Source organism: Pundamilia nyererei, unplaced genomic scaffold (assembly GCF_000239375.1).
Source record: "Pundamilia nyererei isolate P.nyererei 1_Seehausen unplaced genomic scaffold, PunNye1.0 scaffold00144, whole genome shotgun sequence".
In the NCBI taxonomy this organism is placed as follows: Eukaryota; Metazoa; Chordata; class Actinopteri; order Cichliformes; family Cichlidae; genus Pundamilia; species Pundamilia nyererei.
This window is the reverse complement of record NW_005187545.1, coordinates 1,310,638-1,329,418: the sequence shown is the minus strand read 5'-3', so window position 1 is coordinate 1,329,418 and position 18,781 is coordinate 1,310,638. Positions and strand designations below refer to the sequence as shown.

The following is an 18,781-nucleotide window of genomic DNA, read 5'->3' as shown; positions in this document are numbered from 1 at the left end:
TTAAGTTTTTCCATTCCCTCTGGACCATATATTGTATGATATAGTATGTGTTATAAATAGACTGCGGCTGCTTTGACCACAGGCACCTTTACCTGTGCTCAGGAACAATCTGTACCTTTTGGAGAAAGAAATAATATCTTGATGAACTAAATCAACCAGTCGTCTTACCATCAGCAGCTAGTATTAATTGAGACAGCTGCTGGGATCATTAAATGATTGCATGACCTGACACTGCGATTGTGTTGGTGGTCATGTATGTACTGAAGGATCTTTGCTTTCATTATCACGACATTAGTAACAGGGCAGCACAGCAGGCACATGAGTGGCCAGCTCTTACCATCTCAGACAGTTTTTAGCCTGCACTTGTTTTGTGCCAGAGGCAACCCCAAACCATCCTTGGATATTATCAACACTGTGTTTTATATTATAATCTTTTGTACTGCCTCGACAGAGTCATTGGTGCCGTGCATTTTTATAAGCATTGCACTGAACTTCCTCTATAGGTCAGCTGTGAGCGTCCAAGTAGAGGAAAACTGAAATGTGTGCTGCATGCAAAAGCCGTGAGTTTTACTTCGAGGGTGATGTTCTTATCTCTCCATGTTTATTCACACCCTGGGAAACGCTAGATTGAGAATAAATGTGCCAGTTGGTCCAACATTATAATAGGTAACTAAAACTAAACTAAAAACTGAAACCAGATGTGAAAAAATATTTCAGTAAAATAAAAACTAGACTTTGAAAAACTACAAAACTATGATAACTCTGTGTTGGTCAAACCTCGGATTAAGGAGGAACAATGTGGTTTTCATCCTGGCTGTGGAACGCTGGACCAGCTCTTTATCCTCTTAAGAATATTTCAGTATGTTTGGGTGTTTAAACCACCAGTGTACATGTGGTTTGTGGACTTGGAGAAGGCATTTGACCGCTTACTGTCACATTGTTACATGCCTTTCGGTCCATGTCAACTACAGTAAGAACCTGGTTATCGTTGCCGGCAATAAGTCAGACTTTTCCCTGGTGGATGGTGGGCAAGGCTGATTCTGTTTGTGATCTTTACGGACAGAATTTCTAGGTGGAGCCAAGTGCTAGAAGGATGCCACTCTCAGAGTCTTATCGCTGTTTTTTGCAGATGATGTGGTTCCTTTGCCATCACCAGGTGGTGACTTCCTGCTTGCACTGGAGCAGCTCACAGTTGTGCAGTGGTCAGAATGACCATTAGCACCTTCTAGTCTGAGGGACAAGCTGCTTTTGTTTATGAGTTAGGGGAGGGGAGTGAAAGAGTGAACAGACAGACTGGTGCAGCATCTGCAGTGATGCTGACACGTCTATAAAAACATTGCTATCAATTTACTGGTTATTCTACATCCCTATGTTCACCTCTTATCACAAAGTTCTGAGTGATGACAGAAAGAATGACACTGCAGAAAACCCTTTCTTCAAACGGTGGCTGTGCTCAGAAGAGGAACTCAGTGTAGAGCTGATCCAAATGAGGTGGCTCAGGCATCTGATTAGGATGTTTCCTTGGCTGGGTTTTCTGGATAGGCCCGGAACATGCGGCGAGTTTGCATCTTCATCTTGTCAGGGTGTTTACGTCTTTACGTTGACTGGATAAGCTGGAGTTGGCGAAGTTGGAGAAGGAGGTCTGGACTTGGCTGTGACCCGACCCTGGATAAGCTGTAGAAGATGAATAGATAAATGGAAGAAAGGAAACACTGCTGTAGATTAGCCTGGTTATGCTTTTTGTCAGAAGCTTCTTGTTTTTGGTTTGTTTTGTCCGGCTTTGACTCTTTATGATTGTTTGTGCTATTGCACTGAAGTCTCTAAAATTGCTACTGTTATCTCTGACATAAACTGTAGCAGAGCTTTCTGGGTAATGTCCATTAGAGCAGTAAAGAGGAGTTACAGCAGCATCTATCCATAGCACTATGGACTGAACCATAAATGTAACATCTGAACATTAACCATATCCACAAGCACAGCTTTAATCAGCGCAGCCAGAGAGGGCTGCTATGCTGCTTGTGTACATTGATGGCTTTGCCTTTCAAAAGGAGGAATGAGCAGCAAAGGATCCATGTGTTCATCATCTCTCATTACCTTAGTATCTGCAGTGTTTGCATTGTGTAACTTCTCTAACTAGTCCAAATCATGAAGCGATTGAACAGATCTGGCAGAGAGCATTGAGTCCTGTCCATATACACATGAATACCTGTGGATAGGTACAGTAGCAGCATTGATTTATGCCTGTACTGTGTAATAGTTATTAGACAATGTATTCTCTTCCACAGCAATGGTGGTGGCCGTAGTGGGACCTTCTGTGCCTGCAACATCCTCATCGAGATGATCCAGTATCAGAACATGGTAGACGTATTCTATGCTGTCAAAACTCTACGCAACTGCAAACCCAACATGGTCGAGTCTCTGGTATGGAAGTTTAGTCTAGTCTGTAAATTAATTGAAAAACCCCCAAATTCAATACATTTGAGATTTTTGACTCTAGTTTTGTGTTTTTCCTTTTTGTTTCTTTAGGACCAGTATCGATTTTGCTATGACCTTGTCCTTGAGTACTTGGACTGCTTTGAAGGCAGATAGCAACTAAACGTTTACGACAGCAGCAAATTCCCACGCGCTGGAGACAAAGGTCACCCGGTGACCCCCCCATCTACTTAAATGTTTGGACCTGTGAAGTTGGCTTTGAAAGGACTGCAGAGGAACGAGAGCAAAGAAAAAAAACATGGTCAAGGTTCTGACTTTTAACCTTTAATGTACAGCTGTGATTTCCTCCTTGTTGGTGATGTTTATCTCTTTTGATATTTTTTTTTTGTGCTTTTCTCGGTCCTATTTGCCTCTTGGACTACATCTTGTATGTGCTAAGGGTTTCTGTAGCAGCAAAACAATATTTGGAGCTGCAATGTGGACCTGTCTCTTCAAAGCAAGGGTCACCTTGGCTGTGTTTCATCATTTCATTCGTACAAACCGAAGACGCTGGATCTAATTCTGGAGTTACAGCAGCATTATTTAAACGTGGAAGAGCTACATAAAATAACGGTCCACTGTGCTCGTGGCATGACTTGTCTACCATACCATAAACTGCCTTATTCTCTAATGATAGGACAGATTTATTGAAACCACCAAATAAATCGATAAAGTTTTTCACCTGGGGTAGAAAACAAGAACAAGAGATTTTAAGAGACCTATATTGTAAAGCAGACCAGCCCAGTATTCAACAGTATTGATGCAGAAACTGTACAGTAGTGCAATGTGTTGTATTTTCCCATAATGTTTGTGCTGGATTACCATGTGTGCTACAGGTGGGCGTTACTGGCACTGAGCCTGGTGCCACCGAGGGAGATTCCTGTCTCGTTACTGTCACGGTGCCAATCCCACTGACTGACTTGAATCCTTTGCTTTGTTCTACTGCTTCATCTTGATATATGCCTACAAACAAACACTATGTACTGCATCAGCTAATGTTCTCGCTCCGAAGTGATTGTTTGTACTTTATACTCACCGGAGGCAGCAAAAGGAGAGGATGGCGAAAGCTGTTTGAAAGGCATCGAGATGCCACAGTGTTGGTGTGAAAAATGATGCGCCATTAATGCTGTGGTGAAGTGTCTGAACTGGTGCGGTCACACAGGTCTCAGTCTGCACCTCTTCTACTCATTCATTGTCCGAGGCGTTTGGTTGTGCTGTAAAAACAAAAAAAGTCTAAGAAAAGCAAAAAGAAAACCGGGGGTAGGGGGCACTAAGATGGGGTAGATGGTGGGAGTGCTATCTTGGGTCACCGCTCATTGCTGAACATATTTTTTTGATTGCAGAAATGTGGTTTTAAAAAAGTAGTAAAAGTAAGAAGCTGTTGGCCACATACCCTGCTGCTGACTTACCGCAGAGTTGATGGATAAACAAAATCCACTCTTTTTCAGCTGTTGGCCAGGGCCTGGAGAGCACTGGAACTCTTCATGCCTGAATCAATGTAAGAAGCAGTCAGGTTGGGATTTGTGATACACATAATGATCAGAGACAACTTTGAAACATGCTCTTGCAAAGACCCCATTACATAGAGGAAGAGATTTTGGTTTTTTTTAAATCACTTTTGCGTTATAGCCACAAAAATATCTCTAATAAGCTCCATTAGAGATATTTTAAAACATAGGCCTTTTAAAATATGTTATGCGCCAACACATCTCCCGAGACTCCTTTAAGTAGAGGTTTTCAGGGAGGGTGGTACAGGTATCACTCCAGGACATATCCTAATGAACAAGGAGAGACAGCTTGAAGCCTGCAGAAGCTGAGAAAGGCAACCCTGCTGCTAGTTTGCAGCTCACACTCTGGTTCAGGTGGGATAACCAGAATATGTGAGCAATCTAACAGTATACAAACATCACCAGACTCCCACAGATTCTCAAATAGAGCAGCTTGTTTGTGATGAGGAGGAAGAATGAGGTAGCTACATTGTAGTCAGTGATCTGGCAAAAGATTGCTGAAGGAAGTGCCTGGACACTTTTTTTGTTAAGGGTGGAAGGAATATGTATATACAGATGTATATTATGTTATGTGAATAATATATTATATGTTTGCCCAGAGTAAAGACGTATAGTAAGTAACCACAACATAACCATAAAGCTGAATGTTGCTGTAAATGAGCATTTTGTGAGTTTTTGTCAGAACTTTTAACGACGAGCGTTCATCCCAGCGCTGCGAGCGAAGCGGCTCATGAGGCGTGCTCGGGCGCTCGTTAAGCTTTGCATTTCATTTCAGTGATTTCAGAATAACCCGATCCATATGATTTGTTTCAACCTTTAGCCACGACTGTGAGTGCATTATACTTTTACCATTCCAAAGCTTTTTATTATGACTATTTCTGAGTGACAACTGCCAACACAGGACGTTTGATTTCACTTGTTGTTTTCTGTATGAACCAACAGTACATGACTACTGTGTTTTTGATCATTGTATTTGTGGGGACATGGTGTGTATTTAATGAAAGAAAATAAGAAGAGAGATGTATATCGGGGTAGAAAGATCTTTCTTTTGAGCGATACCAACGATTAACAATAAATGAACAATGGGGGGAAAAAAGACGTTGTCGCAGCCTTTATTGGATGTTCTGTACCAAATGCATACACGGCTGAAAAACCCCAACACACAACGTGGTTTCATGATCAGATTGTCAGCAGAAGCGCAGACCTGATGGCTAAAGATGGACTTTCTGACCCACCTGCGGTTTCTCATGCGGATGTGATCTTTTAACATTTTCCCGTCACCTTGAACCGCATTGACCATTTGATCTGACCCGCCTTTCTGATCCCTCACCCTGTTTCTTTTCCTTATCTCTTTTAATCATACCCCTCCACCGCACCCTGCTCATTTTTCATTACTTTCAATGTCTTTTCCTCATTGTTTTCTCCATCTCTTGCTTTGCTCCTTAGCTCAGAGTAAGGTGACTCCAGACCACAGACTTCCTCTCTTACCCCGTGGCTACGTTGAATAATGCAGCAGTCCTGCAAACTGATCCAGTCTTCAGCAGAGAGACTAGTCAGATTAATTAGAGTACAAGACCCCCTACTGTTCGGATGAGGACAATGTAGGCTGTGCAGACTTGCCTTTATTTTCTCATAGATTGATTAAGCTGCAAAAACAAACTTTAAAGGAGTGCGTCGGTATATTTAAGTATTCCTAAGTTGGTACTTTTCCACTAGTCATGTTGGTGAAAAGGGCAGGAATACCTTGTAGATTAATGAGGCAATGAGCTATTTTTATGGAGGCAGGTCATTTATACAACCCTATTTAATATCTGCAAGATTTTCTCAATTTCCCTTTTCACCTGCAGAAAGCCATTACAACATAAAATCCTTTTTTCCATCTTTTATTTCTCATATTTGACCGGCGGTTTAAATTAGCTGGTAATTGGAATCTTATCATTTAATTCTGATGGTGTAATGACTGTCGTGGTCAAGGCACTTATCACTTTGCCAGGATCCAACAGGGCTTTGTCTTTTCTCTCTCTTTGGAGCATCCTGTCTTATATTCTGTCACTGATGGGCTCGATAGATGTCGGCTTCTCCTCAGTCTCCATGTTGAGTCTCACCACATACACTCGGATATCTTTCTATAAAACGGCTGTGACTTCCGACAGCTTCTGTTATTGGCTGATATAACGGAGAAAGCTGAAAAATTATCTAGTAATTTGATCAGGTATGATTAATGTTATTGTTAATGGAAGTTTTAAAACAAATATACTTCAAGGTATTTGGATAGACAATACAATATTGTGCAAAGTCTTGAGTGTCCCCCTCATATTTTTATATTTTGCTTCCAAGGAGCCAAGCTGTTACTTTTAAGTGGTCTTAAGCAATATTCATTCAGGTTTTCTTTTAAAGTTGGCCGCCTTTTCACTCATTTTTAGTCCAATCCTTGTATTACACCAAATATAACAGAGTTTAACATAAACGTGTAATATAAAATTTTTTTATTTGCACTTATAAGGTGATTCGAAAAGTGCTATTAGTTAAAAGCATGGTGTTCAGTTTGTCCTTAAAAATGTGAGAAAATTGGACAAATGGAGGACAGAGGAAGAAGGTGCATGGCTAAAAAACTATCCACAGCATATAAACAATATGCAGCAGATAGCTTTAGTATCTACAGCATACCAGTAAGGACCAGAGTATGCATCAGGTCCTTGAGTTTATCCATCTGCTCATTAGAAATCCATTCTTAAGGAAGGGAAGCAGGTGCAGTATGCCACATTACACAAGAGCTGCACTGAAATTAAGTAGCAACAGGTCTTATTGTAAAATTTGAAACTTTTGGTTCAAATTATCATCAACATATACAGAGGAAGTCAGTGTTTACATCCATCAGTAAAACATGATGGAGGCTCTGTCATGGTGTATGGCTGTATTCCAAACGTTGGTGTTGGGAATCTTGTCAAACTCGTTGCCGAAAAGGAACGTAGATCCAGCATGCAATCAGAAAAGCATCTGGATGGCAGTGACTTCATTTATCAGCATGAAAACGATCCCAAACACAATGTTAATGCAGTGTTATTACTCTATTAATACCTATAAAGACAGAGTCCAAATCATCTTGACAGAGAGCACAGAGGCAGCCAACATCCAAGGAATAGCTTCAGTGTCCTTCAAGAGATTTGATGAAGTATTCCTGAAGACTACTTAAACTACAAGAAAGCTTGTCTGAGATAGTACAGGTCGTGTGAAGGTTCAAAACAATAGAATGAAGGTGGTCGTATCATATATCGATTTTCAAGGTCATTGCAACTGTACAAACCCCATTTTCCCCCTTATATACTGTATTTCCATAAATGGTTGCATGTTTCAGTAAATTGCTGCACCTATTTCCAATTTTCCAAGCAAGACCTTTTGCACAGTAAATATAAATTATTCATAGTTTTGTGACTTTTACAGTCTTGCAACTGTAAAAAGAAGCAATGTCTGGGACTCAAAAACATGCTCACTCGTTGCCTAATAGCTACAGAGACATGATCCGGGTTTTAACATCGGCAGAATGCTATTCTTCAAAGCACAGTGGTGTATCTTACTAAATGTTTAATGATTCTTCTTTCATGCCAAATGCTTTGCTAATAGATGCAGATAAAATCCAATATTCTCTGGGAGAATATTGTCACAGAAGCTTCTGCGGGTGACCTTGCCCAAGCCTCAGTCAATAAGTCGATAGAGAAGATGGCATGAAAATAAAGTTGCAGGCTTTTAGAAAGTGGGATAAATATCTGGTGTATGTCTGGGGATGTATTATATGATTCCTTAGGACCAATAGAGACTTAAACAAAGTCCAATCCACTGAGTAAAGCCATTCTTCTCTTTCTGAGCATTTTTTTAATACTATAAACACACAACTAAATAAATACACACCATATCCACACTATCTTGTTCTACCATCCTGGTGGTACTCGGCTTCTGCTATAGAGTGCAGCAGACAAGACAGGTGGTTCAGCTTTGTGCTCAGCAGAGCGAGGACAGCGAGAAGAGCCAGCCAGATGGCTCCGTCCACCATGTTTTCTCACCGGTTCCATTGCCACAGTCAGTCTGATTGGAGCCCTTATCTCAACAGTGTGCTCCGAGTTCAGTGAAAGTCATGGTTGACATGAACAAGGGGAAGAGAGGAAGCTTCTGATGGTTCCAGCCTGGATCATGCAAGCAAACAAGGAGCCTGAGACAGATAACCAGAATCAGAGGACACATGAGTGATCCAGCCGTCCCTTTCCTCTTTATCACGCTCGCCTTTCGCTGTTGGGTAGCACAACAGTAGCTTGCTGCCACCACCAACACCGGCCACCTTTAACTTTGGATCCTCTGACTTGTGTCATTTGTGGGGGTTGAGTTCAACAGCTGAATTAAGCTGGAGGAGGGGGATGAACACGGCAGGCGATAGAGAAGTTGGATAATCCAGAGAGAGACAAAAAAAAAAAAGTTTGGGAAGTTGTGGTGATGAAATATCAGGATTGTGTACACAAAATCCGTCTCTGCCACCGCGCACTCTCTCGATAACAACACAATCTCAGGTGAAGCAGAGGCTGAAGTTATTTTGCTCCAAGGATAATCTCTCGTTGTTAGTACACACATAGAGATGTTGAGCCTTGAGGTTTCTGGGGAGAAGCTTGTAAACGATCTTATGTCAACATGAGCCATTTCTAGGTTGTGGCAATAATGCTTCTCCGAGCTGCCATAAATTTGAGAGATGAGCTTATCAAAAGGTCAGCCCTTAGAGGGACTGGCTTAGCAACTGGATTTATCCTTCAGTTTATTTAGAGCAGAAAAATGGGGCCACAAGCGACGACTAGCATCAATCATACTCCATTGTGATCCTTGACAAACTTAAAGAAAGAGCAGGAGTCTTTGTGATTTCATCTAAAGGCAGGGAACAAACACTGGGAGTATACTCAAGTCAATAAAGTATGGAATTACCTTTTATTGCTTTTAAGTTATAAAACATATTCAGGCACAGGAGCTCCTGCATATTACATGTCCCCCGTTGAGAATGATTAGATTTGATTTCTACCTTCCTATTTTTTGACATCTTAGTGTTTTTGTTTTGTTTTTGTTTTATTGTTTTGGGGTTTTATGGTGTTTTTTATGCCATTAAAATTAAATCATATGAGAAGAATTAAATCTGTTATCAACTTTCAAGGCCTTCAAACTTTCCTGTCCACTCTTGAGAATATCTATTTTGTCTTTGTTTTCTAGGTTTTTTTCTCACTCATCCTTTTTTGCCCTTCTTCTCTCTCTTGTCGCTTCTTCTCTTATCTTTCTCTGTCTTCATCCCCCCGCCTCCTGCCCCCTTCTTTCCTCCAGCAGTTGTTGAAATAGATGCGGCTATGAGAGGACAGTTGTGCAGCTGATAATACTATATTAACCTCAGGGAGAACACAGTTGTCCTCTGCTCTCCCATCTCTGTTCCACACCAGACATCCCCGACTGCAGGCCGCATTAACCCCAGTCCTCCCCCACTCTGTCATCCCTGGAGCCCTACGTTCACCGGTTCACGAAGCCCCATAGCGGCAACTGATCTTCTTTCTGCCAGGGCTGAGTAATGCCATGCTATGTGAAAAAATGTTGTCTGCATCCTGAATGGAAACATGGCCCAGAACGCTATTACTTCCCAGAGTACTTTGTCTTTCACACCTATGTAGCGTCATTCACAATGTCTACATTTCATTTAGCACCTTATCCTGTGGAGAATAGTTGCGCACTCCCACACTGCCTGCATGCTCTTTTTTTATAGAGAGGATTGTTTTCTGTATATTACACACACACAGAAAAACACACACTGAGCTAAACGTTAAACATAACTATGTATTTTCTGTACAAAGATGAAGCACATGTTGTCTAGAACAGTGTTGGGGTTGTCAAAAAAGTAATTTATTACTCATTACTTTGTTCCCCTTTTTTGTAAAAAAACAAAACGACTTATTTTAAAGTAAATTTTTGTATAATGTAACTTTTTGCTCCAGGCAGAAAGTAATTTGTTACACTGACATTACTTTCATGTTTCTGTGTAACTTGATCTTAAATGCGTTGTCACATAATTACCAGCTGACATTATAAATTTGAGGCTGCAGTCCAACGCATCTGCACACATTCAATCTTTTTAAAATATCTGCTGTGGTGGTCTGCAAGTTGGATGAGTATGAAGGTAAAGCAAAGTTGAAAACCAAAGTATCTCGACTCTGTCGATCACCACAGAGATTCTACTGCAGAAGCATGAACAGAAATGGAGGCCACAATGCTGTTAGCTTGACTGCTCATTGATGCCTTTGTGATCTTTTGAAGTTTAGGCTCTGGCTGCAGGTTTGAGGTCAGCATACACTCAATTTTATCACTTTGTGTTCTTGGCCAAAAAAGCCAAAGTTGTGCAAGCAGAATAATGCAATTGTCGGCTGTCATGGAGGCAGTTTGGACTTTACTGTCACACTCTTATTTTTTTGCACATTAAAAAAGTAATGACAATATCTAATCTACTCAAAATCACTCTGCTATATTCCTCCTCCCGATGCACGAACTGAAATCGGCTAACTGTTAGCAATAAGTAATGCTGTCATTGCTGCAAGCTAGGTAACAAAATAACATAATAGTTAATTAAAAACTATAAACAGTCATATTTTTAGATGAAGCAGTTTTGATTTCCAGCCTTCTGGTAAAAGCCAAACTTTAGAAAGATCCTGTCCTTAAGCTAAGCTAGCTAGCTGCCATTAGTATCCAAACCCTATCAAAAGCATAATTTCCAAAAGTGAAACTATTACTTTTAGCAGTTGTTGGGTTAATACTTTTTTTAAACTTGTTGAACATTTTGCACAAATTGCTTATTTAATAAAATCTGACAATTTGCTTTTCTCTTATTACCACCATCTTCCCATCCCTGTGCAGGTCAGTAAGACAGTAGTACTGAATGACTTGGCTACAAATTGGTCTCCAGGTCTTGGCTTTTGCCCACAGAGAGTAACTGTCAGTGTCATGTTCTGGTCTTTCACAACCTTCAAACCTAATTAAAGGGAAGAACTATTTCTCTTCATCGCTCTGCATGGCTTCTTCGTTTAATGCTGTGCCTGAACCTCAGAGCACTGGGGATTATGCTGTCATGTCATGTAGACTGAACCCAGGGATCTACATGCATGCAGATACGAGCTCTTTAATATTTCATTCCACAGGTTGGACTGCTTGCCTGCACCTCAAGAAAAAAAAAAACTTTGGATACTGCGTCAGACAGGATAATAACAGAATAATGCATGGCCCCGGTTTCACTACATTTGACTATCTAACTCTGTCTTTTAAAAAAAAAAAAAGATCAGCTTTTGCAGCCTTTTATCAATTTCACTCTTGCACTTGCAATTTCCTGTTTTGTCCTCTTGTCTATTTTTTAAGCGTCCTCACCTTTCTCTCCCACCATCTGTTCCCTTACTTTTTAGTCCTCTTGTGCTTTCCTCATCCTCTCTGCATCTCACCGGTTTTGTGTCAGGTGAGATTGTTTGAGGTGTGAGTTTCTGACAGCTGATCGAGGGCTTGTTGGGTAGGGCGGTGCTTTTTTTCCCCCCTGCCCGCTTGTCAGCTGTCTGCTCTGCCGTGTGACCGGGGTGACGAGGTCACGACATTCATTGTGGAAACTTGTATTTGATGTTGCCGTGTCACTCAAAAGAACGTCGACAACAGCGTCCTCGGTGAGGTCTGCCTTTAAACTACATACTGTTAACAGGCAGCCTTTTCTGCTCCTGTCACAGCATCACATTACGCTTTGCCAGCAATGCAAAACATCCCGATTTAGCGCCTGTAACATGGCACGAATCCGTTTTGCTGTCACTATTTACTGAAAAGCAATTTCTACTTTTTCATTTAATTTTTTTTAAGAGTGGATGAAGAAGGTTTCAGAAGCGCGACAGAGAGAGCACACTTGCAGAAAAGAAAAGTCACACTCTGCTAGGTGTGGACGACTAACTGGACTTTGCCTTTGTGCTAAGGCATTGTTATTTAAAGACTGAGTTCACTGATGCACCGTGGCATTCTAACTCCATATTTGATGTTAATCTGCTGGAATGAGCAGAAAAACACGAACACATTGAACCATGTTGCATATTGCATTGAGCTTGACATGTGTCTCTAAAGTGGCAACAACTGACTGTAATTACCGTGAATGGCCAAATGCAATGCTTAGATTAGAGATGGAAGAATAGCTAGCAACCTCCTTGTCATATCTACTGGATGCCAGTTATTCTTACTCTGTCTTTGGTTCAGTAGACATCCCTTGTGGCCACGCTGAGCTGTGCAAGCAACATTTGAGGAGGACAACATATCTGTGAATGTATTAATTTCTTGTTCATTGTAGATGTTTGTTGCTTTCACTTCTTTTATTATCTGCTCCAGATGCACGTTAAATGCATGCAGACAAAGGAAAACTCACTCCTGTAGGCCAGTAGAAGCTCGAATAATCCTGCCTGTGTTTCAGTCACATGAATGACATTTCCAGCATGGACAAACTTGGTTGTTTGAGAGTTTAAAAGTCTCTCACATCTTCAGTGGTTTAGACTGTGGCTCAGTGTGCTTATTGGTTGCCCCAGCCTGTCTTCACCTGATAAAAGACCCTGACAACATTGTCGACCCGAGGAGAAGCAGTGCAAAAGAGAAGCAGGTTTTGTAACAATGAGGATCTCAGTCCAATGCCCAGTGTCCTCCCAGACACGCACCATTAGAGGTGAAACACCAGGGGCTCATGTGATCTCTTTAGAGCAAATGTTAACTCTGAGACTTTGGACCATTAGAAGAAACCAGGAGTTTAATCTGTAGTTTTTAAGCTAATGCACATAGGTTCTAATGATGCATTTCATTGCAACATCTCATCTTGTGGCTCAGTGCAGTGTGGAGTACGATGATAGGGTTTTCATTTAATACGGCCATAACGACGGTAGCAGCAGTGACTGTGGTTAGGAACGGAGGTATGTCTTCAAATAAAACTGCCTGCAAACCTTGAGTTTTTAGGATACCTGACCAAACTCCGCCCGGAATTCCTCTCAGGTTAAGGTGTAAATTGAACAGAACACCTTCTCTGTTGTGTCAAACTGAGAGAGTGAAATGCTCCCATGTCTTCCTATCTGTATCCTGGGGCTCTGTAACACCTGTCTAATTAGCTGTGCAGCACGACAGCAGTGGACACATGAACTCTGTTCCTCTCATATAAGCAACAAGAAGGGTTTTGTACACATAGTCTGCACTTTAAATGCACAGACACGTACTGTGTGAACAAACGCACATTTTTCACTCAATGTTGTAAGATGGAAAACATACAGTATCTTGTTATTACAACTTTGTGTTGATGCAACAGTTTCTGGGCACTCAAGCTGACTTTGCCCGTTTTCTTGTTCTAAATAGTTCAGCGTTTTTCTCACCTGCCTCTGAGCTTTCATGGTTCTGGCTCTTGGGCTTTGTGAAAGCTCCTGCTTAGAGATTGTTTGCAGCCGCAGACACTTCCAGCTCAGTTCCAGGGGAAAGGAAAAGCAATTCCATGCTTGGGCCACAGTGAATCCGTCTCTGTCAGTTCCGCTTCTCGATGCCCTCAAATCACATTCCCCTCCACCCATCCGCTCTCCCATCAGCCTTTGCTGTTCTGTGATCAGGGAGTAGGAGAGCATAAGCCTGGAAGTGAAATGAGGATGCGCTTTACATGCTCCCTTACCATACTATCCTCCTTGATGTCACTCACTTCTGTTCCCTGGCACCTGCAATTTCCCGCTCTGCAATAAAACGCCATATAGTTCACGCAGGAGCAGTCACAGCCTACAGCTGTAATATACCTTCTTCTCTGTCTATCAGGGAACATGAGGCTAGTTGTCATTCTATGATAAATACACTTTATTTCAGCCACTAGTTTTCCCCTCACATTGTGATCTCTTCACAAATAAAGTGCAAGCCACCGTAATTTCATTTTTTTGTCAAAATAAACTTTTATGCACTTACTGAGGAGAATATCAGCTTTTAAATCTTTTGCCAGGATTCTGTAATTTCAAATGACGTGCAAATTGCACTTTCTTTAGATGCACTTTAGTTATTTTGTAAGGTCAGTGTTTAAGCCTGTTCTCGGTAAGTCTGTAAGTCACAGAAAGCTCTCGAGCTGCAGTAATTTCAAATACCTTGCTATTACTGATGTCAATGAATTGATCAGAGAAAACCTGCAAATGTGACCCAACGCTGTACACTGTAGGCCCGCACCTCCGCGTTTATTTTTGAAGCACATTTATCCAGTTCCCCACTCTCTTAATTAAAGCACCTAACTACTCATAACTAATTGTTGCGCAATAACTTTAATCCTGTACGGCCCCTTCATTTTACCGTCAGACGTGTGCATTTTATCATCAATCCTTTGCCTGGTGACTAAATTTGTTGCTTTGCCTTTGTAGAAAACAGTGACACATAATTTTTTAAAGCGATGAAGGCACACAGAATGATTGATGGCAGCATATTGGATGGGAAAATAACGTTCTGGGCCGTTAATTTTACCGAGTCAAGGAAGCAGCCTCAGACTGTCAACACAGGAAATGAGTAGGATTTATCTCTGGCCTAGCGTCTGGGTAGCGCTCTTGCACTGGATGCATTTACAGGGACCACAGTGGCGGGTTTCAAAGAGTAGTGCACACTGTAGAGATTTAGAATAAACATGGTTCTGCAATGAGATGCTATTAGTGTTTTATTAACATTACTGGTCTCGTGGAAGATATAAGCATCTAAAATGCACTTTATTATATTACAATCACAAATAATTTTCTCATCGAAGCAATGCAGAACAAAGAATGCAACCTTTGTTGTCAGTTTACATGGTTTCTGATGCATGCCATGTTGTGTCAACACAAAAAGGTCATCGTTTTGTCCAACTCCAGCTTTGGCACTAACAGAAGGTCCGTGCAGGGAAGGATAAGACATTTTATGGAGATGCAAACCTCTGCTGCAGTCAGTGATCTCTGCTGTAAGATGGATAGAATACTAACGTATATAAATGGGTGTAAAAAGTGGAAAACTGGACACACTATATGGCAATATACACTAATAATATGTGTGCTGTGGCCTATTACACTGTAAAGAAAACTGGAAAAAAAACTCAAAATATTAAGCTGTGATTCATTAACTTTTTGAGTTTTCTCAACTTTTGTCTGTCGTTGACTTTACTAAGATTTATACAATGAAAGCTCAGGTATTCTTACTCGCCTAATTGCATTATACCAATGAGGTTAACAATTATCTTCAATAATGGGTATTTTTGAGTCAAGAAAAAATTCTAGAGTTATAAAACTTTCCAACTTGTGACAATGTTGGCTTCACGTTGGCTCCAAATACAAACCAGTAATTTTTCACTTGTTAACTCAAAGTGCTAACCATGTAAGTAACTTTCAGTCGAGTCCCCTTCATTCAGCATTGTTTTAACAACATAACATTGAAAGTTAAATGTGTTTAACTTACACATACAAAAGTTTCCAAGTAAGCAAGCTAGTGCGCTGCCAGATCATTTGGAGGGTTGCATCAGTAAGGGTGCATGGTGTAAAATTCTGTGCCAAAGGAAAACTTGTTAACCTTACAGGAACATTGTAATTAAAAATTAAAGCTGCCTGAACTAAGTCTCAGTAAAGTCAACAACAGTGAAAATGGACAAAACTCAATAAGATATAGAATAAAGTTTCCTTGATATTTTGAGTTGTCCCACTGTTTCCTTTTGAACAGTATGCGTACCGGCAGTTTAAAAAGTCTGCCACATATTATGATATACAGAGAAACTGATATTTGCCAGGCTCAGTGAGGTGATGGGATGATAGCTGTATTTTTAAAACATTTCCACACACTTATGTCTGAGAGAAAATGAGAGAGAGTGTTTGTTACATGCTCTGCATTACTGGAAATCTCACAGAAAGTTCAAGAAAAAGAAAATCTTGTGTGACTGGTTTGTTGCTCGGCTCTTTGAGAAAAATATTGAACCCCAATTTGCTGTCGATGCATGTATCACGAGTGTGTGTGAGTGACAAGTAAAAGGAACAGAATAAAGTGGTGCATGAACCAGGGGCGGATCTAGTGACATTTTCTTAGGGTGGCAAAATCAAAGCCATGTTTGTTTTTTTTTACACATATGCAGGTGTTACACTCTATAACATGCATTATATACAGTTAAAATACATTAAATGCAGTAATTTTACACGTTTCATATAAATATGGTTTATAACTTTCTTGTTTTCTTTGGTCCACAGAAACATGTTTCAGTTACATAAAACATTTTATGTAGCATTTTTATTTTATTTTACTGTCCTGTGTAGCCTATATAATAAATAAGTATGAAGCCCAATAAGTATAAAATCCAGAAGGTTACACAAGATGAGGTGGTTCATTTACAAACACAAGTCTAGCTTAACTTTCACACTTTTTCTTTTAACTAGAAATGATTAGATTGTTACACGCTTACACAAAATGCCAGAAATCTACGCTGTCATGAAAACATTTTCATTTAAGCCTAATTTTCCTGACTACTGGGTTCACCCTCTGGGGTCCAGGATATAGTTGGCCATACTTTTGTTGTTTTTTTTACCTTGTTAGTTATCATTATTGTCAGCACAACCTCACGTGTCTGAATTGACAGTTATTTTTTCATTGACATACTGTATTAACACAACTGATCTGTAATCACACAAAAAACATACAATCAAAGTAGGAATTTTTAAAGACCACAGACATGTTTAGTGAATTATTTTCATAACTTAAAATGCAAATATTAATAGTACATTTAAAAAAAACGTATGCAAAAAAATTTGTAAACAAAAAAGTTATATATAACTATTTACCTAAAAATGCAGTCACATATGTAACTGTTTTTCTACATGTTAAAGAAAAAGCTGCTGTGACAAAGAAAGAAATCTGCCAGCTCGACTCTTTGGACTTAAACTGTAAGAAATAAATGTGTAAAATTACAGAAGAGGTTCTGGTAGCTCATTGACCAGACTATCCAGTTTTTTGTTGTTGTGGATGTTGTTGTTTTTTAAATTGTAGTCCTAAAAAGATTGATATAGTAGAAAGTGATAAACATAAACCTTTCTGTTTGCAACAAAGTTACAGAGGCTTTTTGCAATTTGGCATAAATTATGAAAGTTGAAATTTGTTTGTGACTGAATAGCAGAAATTAGGCTTTCTTGTCAGATGTCATTTTTTGGGGGGGAAAGAAACAGTGGTAAACAACACTCTATGGTAGACTGGTGCATAATAAGCAAGAAAATAAGGCAGAAAATAGAAAAGAGATGGAGCCGTGGAGGACGTGCAATTTTATCATGGTGGAAGCAAGACAGCCAAAGTAAGTGGGAATTCATTACAATGTTTTTCAAACGTGAAGAAGAGTGTGGTGCTCTTCTTTAGCTGGTGGTTCAATGAATTTTGGTTGGAGAATGACGAATTCTGGAGTTTCAGAATCTGTGAGACGTTGGCTTTCCGTACCCAATGGGCATGTCCCTGTTTTGTTTTACATCTTTTTGCTGAATCCGTTTACCTGCTCTTTGATAGTTTGCTGATTTTGCTTTTTGGTGCTGAAATGGTTTTATGAGCTTTTAGCTGAGATTTTGAAGTTTCTGTTGATACCATATGTGTCTATATTTAAATAACAGATCTGCCGGTACATCACATTAAGATGTTCTCCCTCTCGACCTTGGTACCCGGGGCACTGGGGTTCAAACAATCGAAATGCATTGTGGGAGACGTAGTTTACAGTCATGCACAAGCTCTCACAGGCCACATTTGACACATATGACTTAGGAGATTCTGCTGACACTGCGACAAGTAATTGCTGGTGTTTTTTTTCTTCACAGTTGCCTTACTCACAGGATTTTTAATTTTTAATTAGTTAACATCTCAGAGTTGCAGATTACTCAAAACAATCCAACACAAAAAAAGTCTTCAATGCTACCTCAGGTTTTGTTCCAACTTCTTTTACATCAATCATCCCAGTCACGTTTGTTATTCAAGATACTATTATGGTCGTCGTGCAGACTTTATTTATTAAACCTAAAACATTCTCTTTTAGGTTTTAAAAGTGAGGCACACTGTTTGAAAGCAGGAGGATGAAATATCTTGTCTGTCTTAGCTTTTAGCAGTTAAGAGTTACATTAGAACCAAATTAGGATCCTGATCCACTCTGCAGTAAAACTACAATGGATACTTTAGAAGCTGCTGAGTTTTAAATTAGGAGATAATGCCTAAGCCTCTGTCTTTTAGTACACTATCATGTAGAAATCAAGTACATATTTAAGACTCCATTTATGAGGCCCTCATGAAGCAAGTTAAATGAAAAAAAAAAAACTAAAGTTGGAGAGTGAATTTCCACAACTAATGTTAGCTTAACTTAATAGAGCTGCTAGGGGGAATTAGCATTATTTAGAAAACTCAGTGGTTTGGCTTTAGAAATAGAAGCCTGCCTTTTTCAGCTCGAGACTATTATTTAAAAAAACATCACCAGTTTGAATCTCCTACTATCATATCAGCATGAGGTCAGAGCTGCTGATCAGACCTTTTAATACTTTAACTTGAACTTGGCTTTGTCATGCTATCATGCCATTATTAGTTATTATATCACTGCTGCTATTGCTTTCTTATTGTTTCATATATGAGAGCAGACCAGTGTTGACGTGAGCCGACACACATATTTTCCCCATGACACTTCTGTCTTCTCTCACATAAGTCTCTGTCACTGACCCCTGAGTCAGGAGAGAGGTGTTGTGAAATCATGCACCCTCTTGCAGAGCTTCCGA

At 40.0% G+C, this 18,781-nt stretch overlaps 1 protein-coding gene across 4 annotated transcripts in view; it reads left to right on the top strand.

The window, feature by feature from the left end:
• The window catches only part of ptprub (protein tyrosine phosphatase receptor type Ub), a 188,094-nt gene extending 183,027 nt beyond the window's left edge, over positions 1-5,067 (top strand). For all 4 annotated transcript variants that reach the window (XM_005744492.2, XM_005744491.2, XM_005744490.2 and 1 more), the window contains 2 exons: positions 2,286-2,421; positions 2,527-5,067. In XM_005744492.2, coding sequence (XP_005744549.1) covers positions 2,286-2,421; positions 2,527-2,589 — 199 coding nt within the window. In that variant the 3' untranslated portion in view covers positions 2,590-5,067. The remainder of the gene's footprint in view (positions 1-2,285; positions 2,422-2,526) is intronic.
• The last annotated feature ends 13,714 nt before the right edge of the window (positions 5,068-18,781 follow it).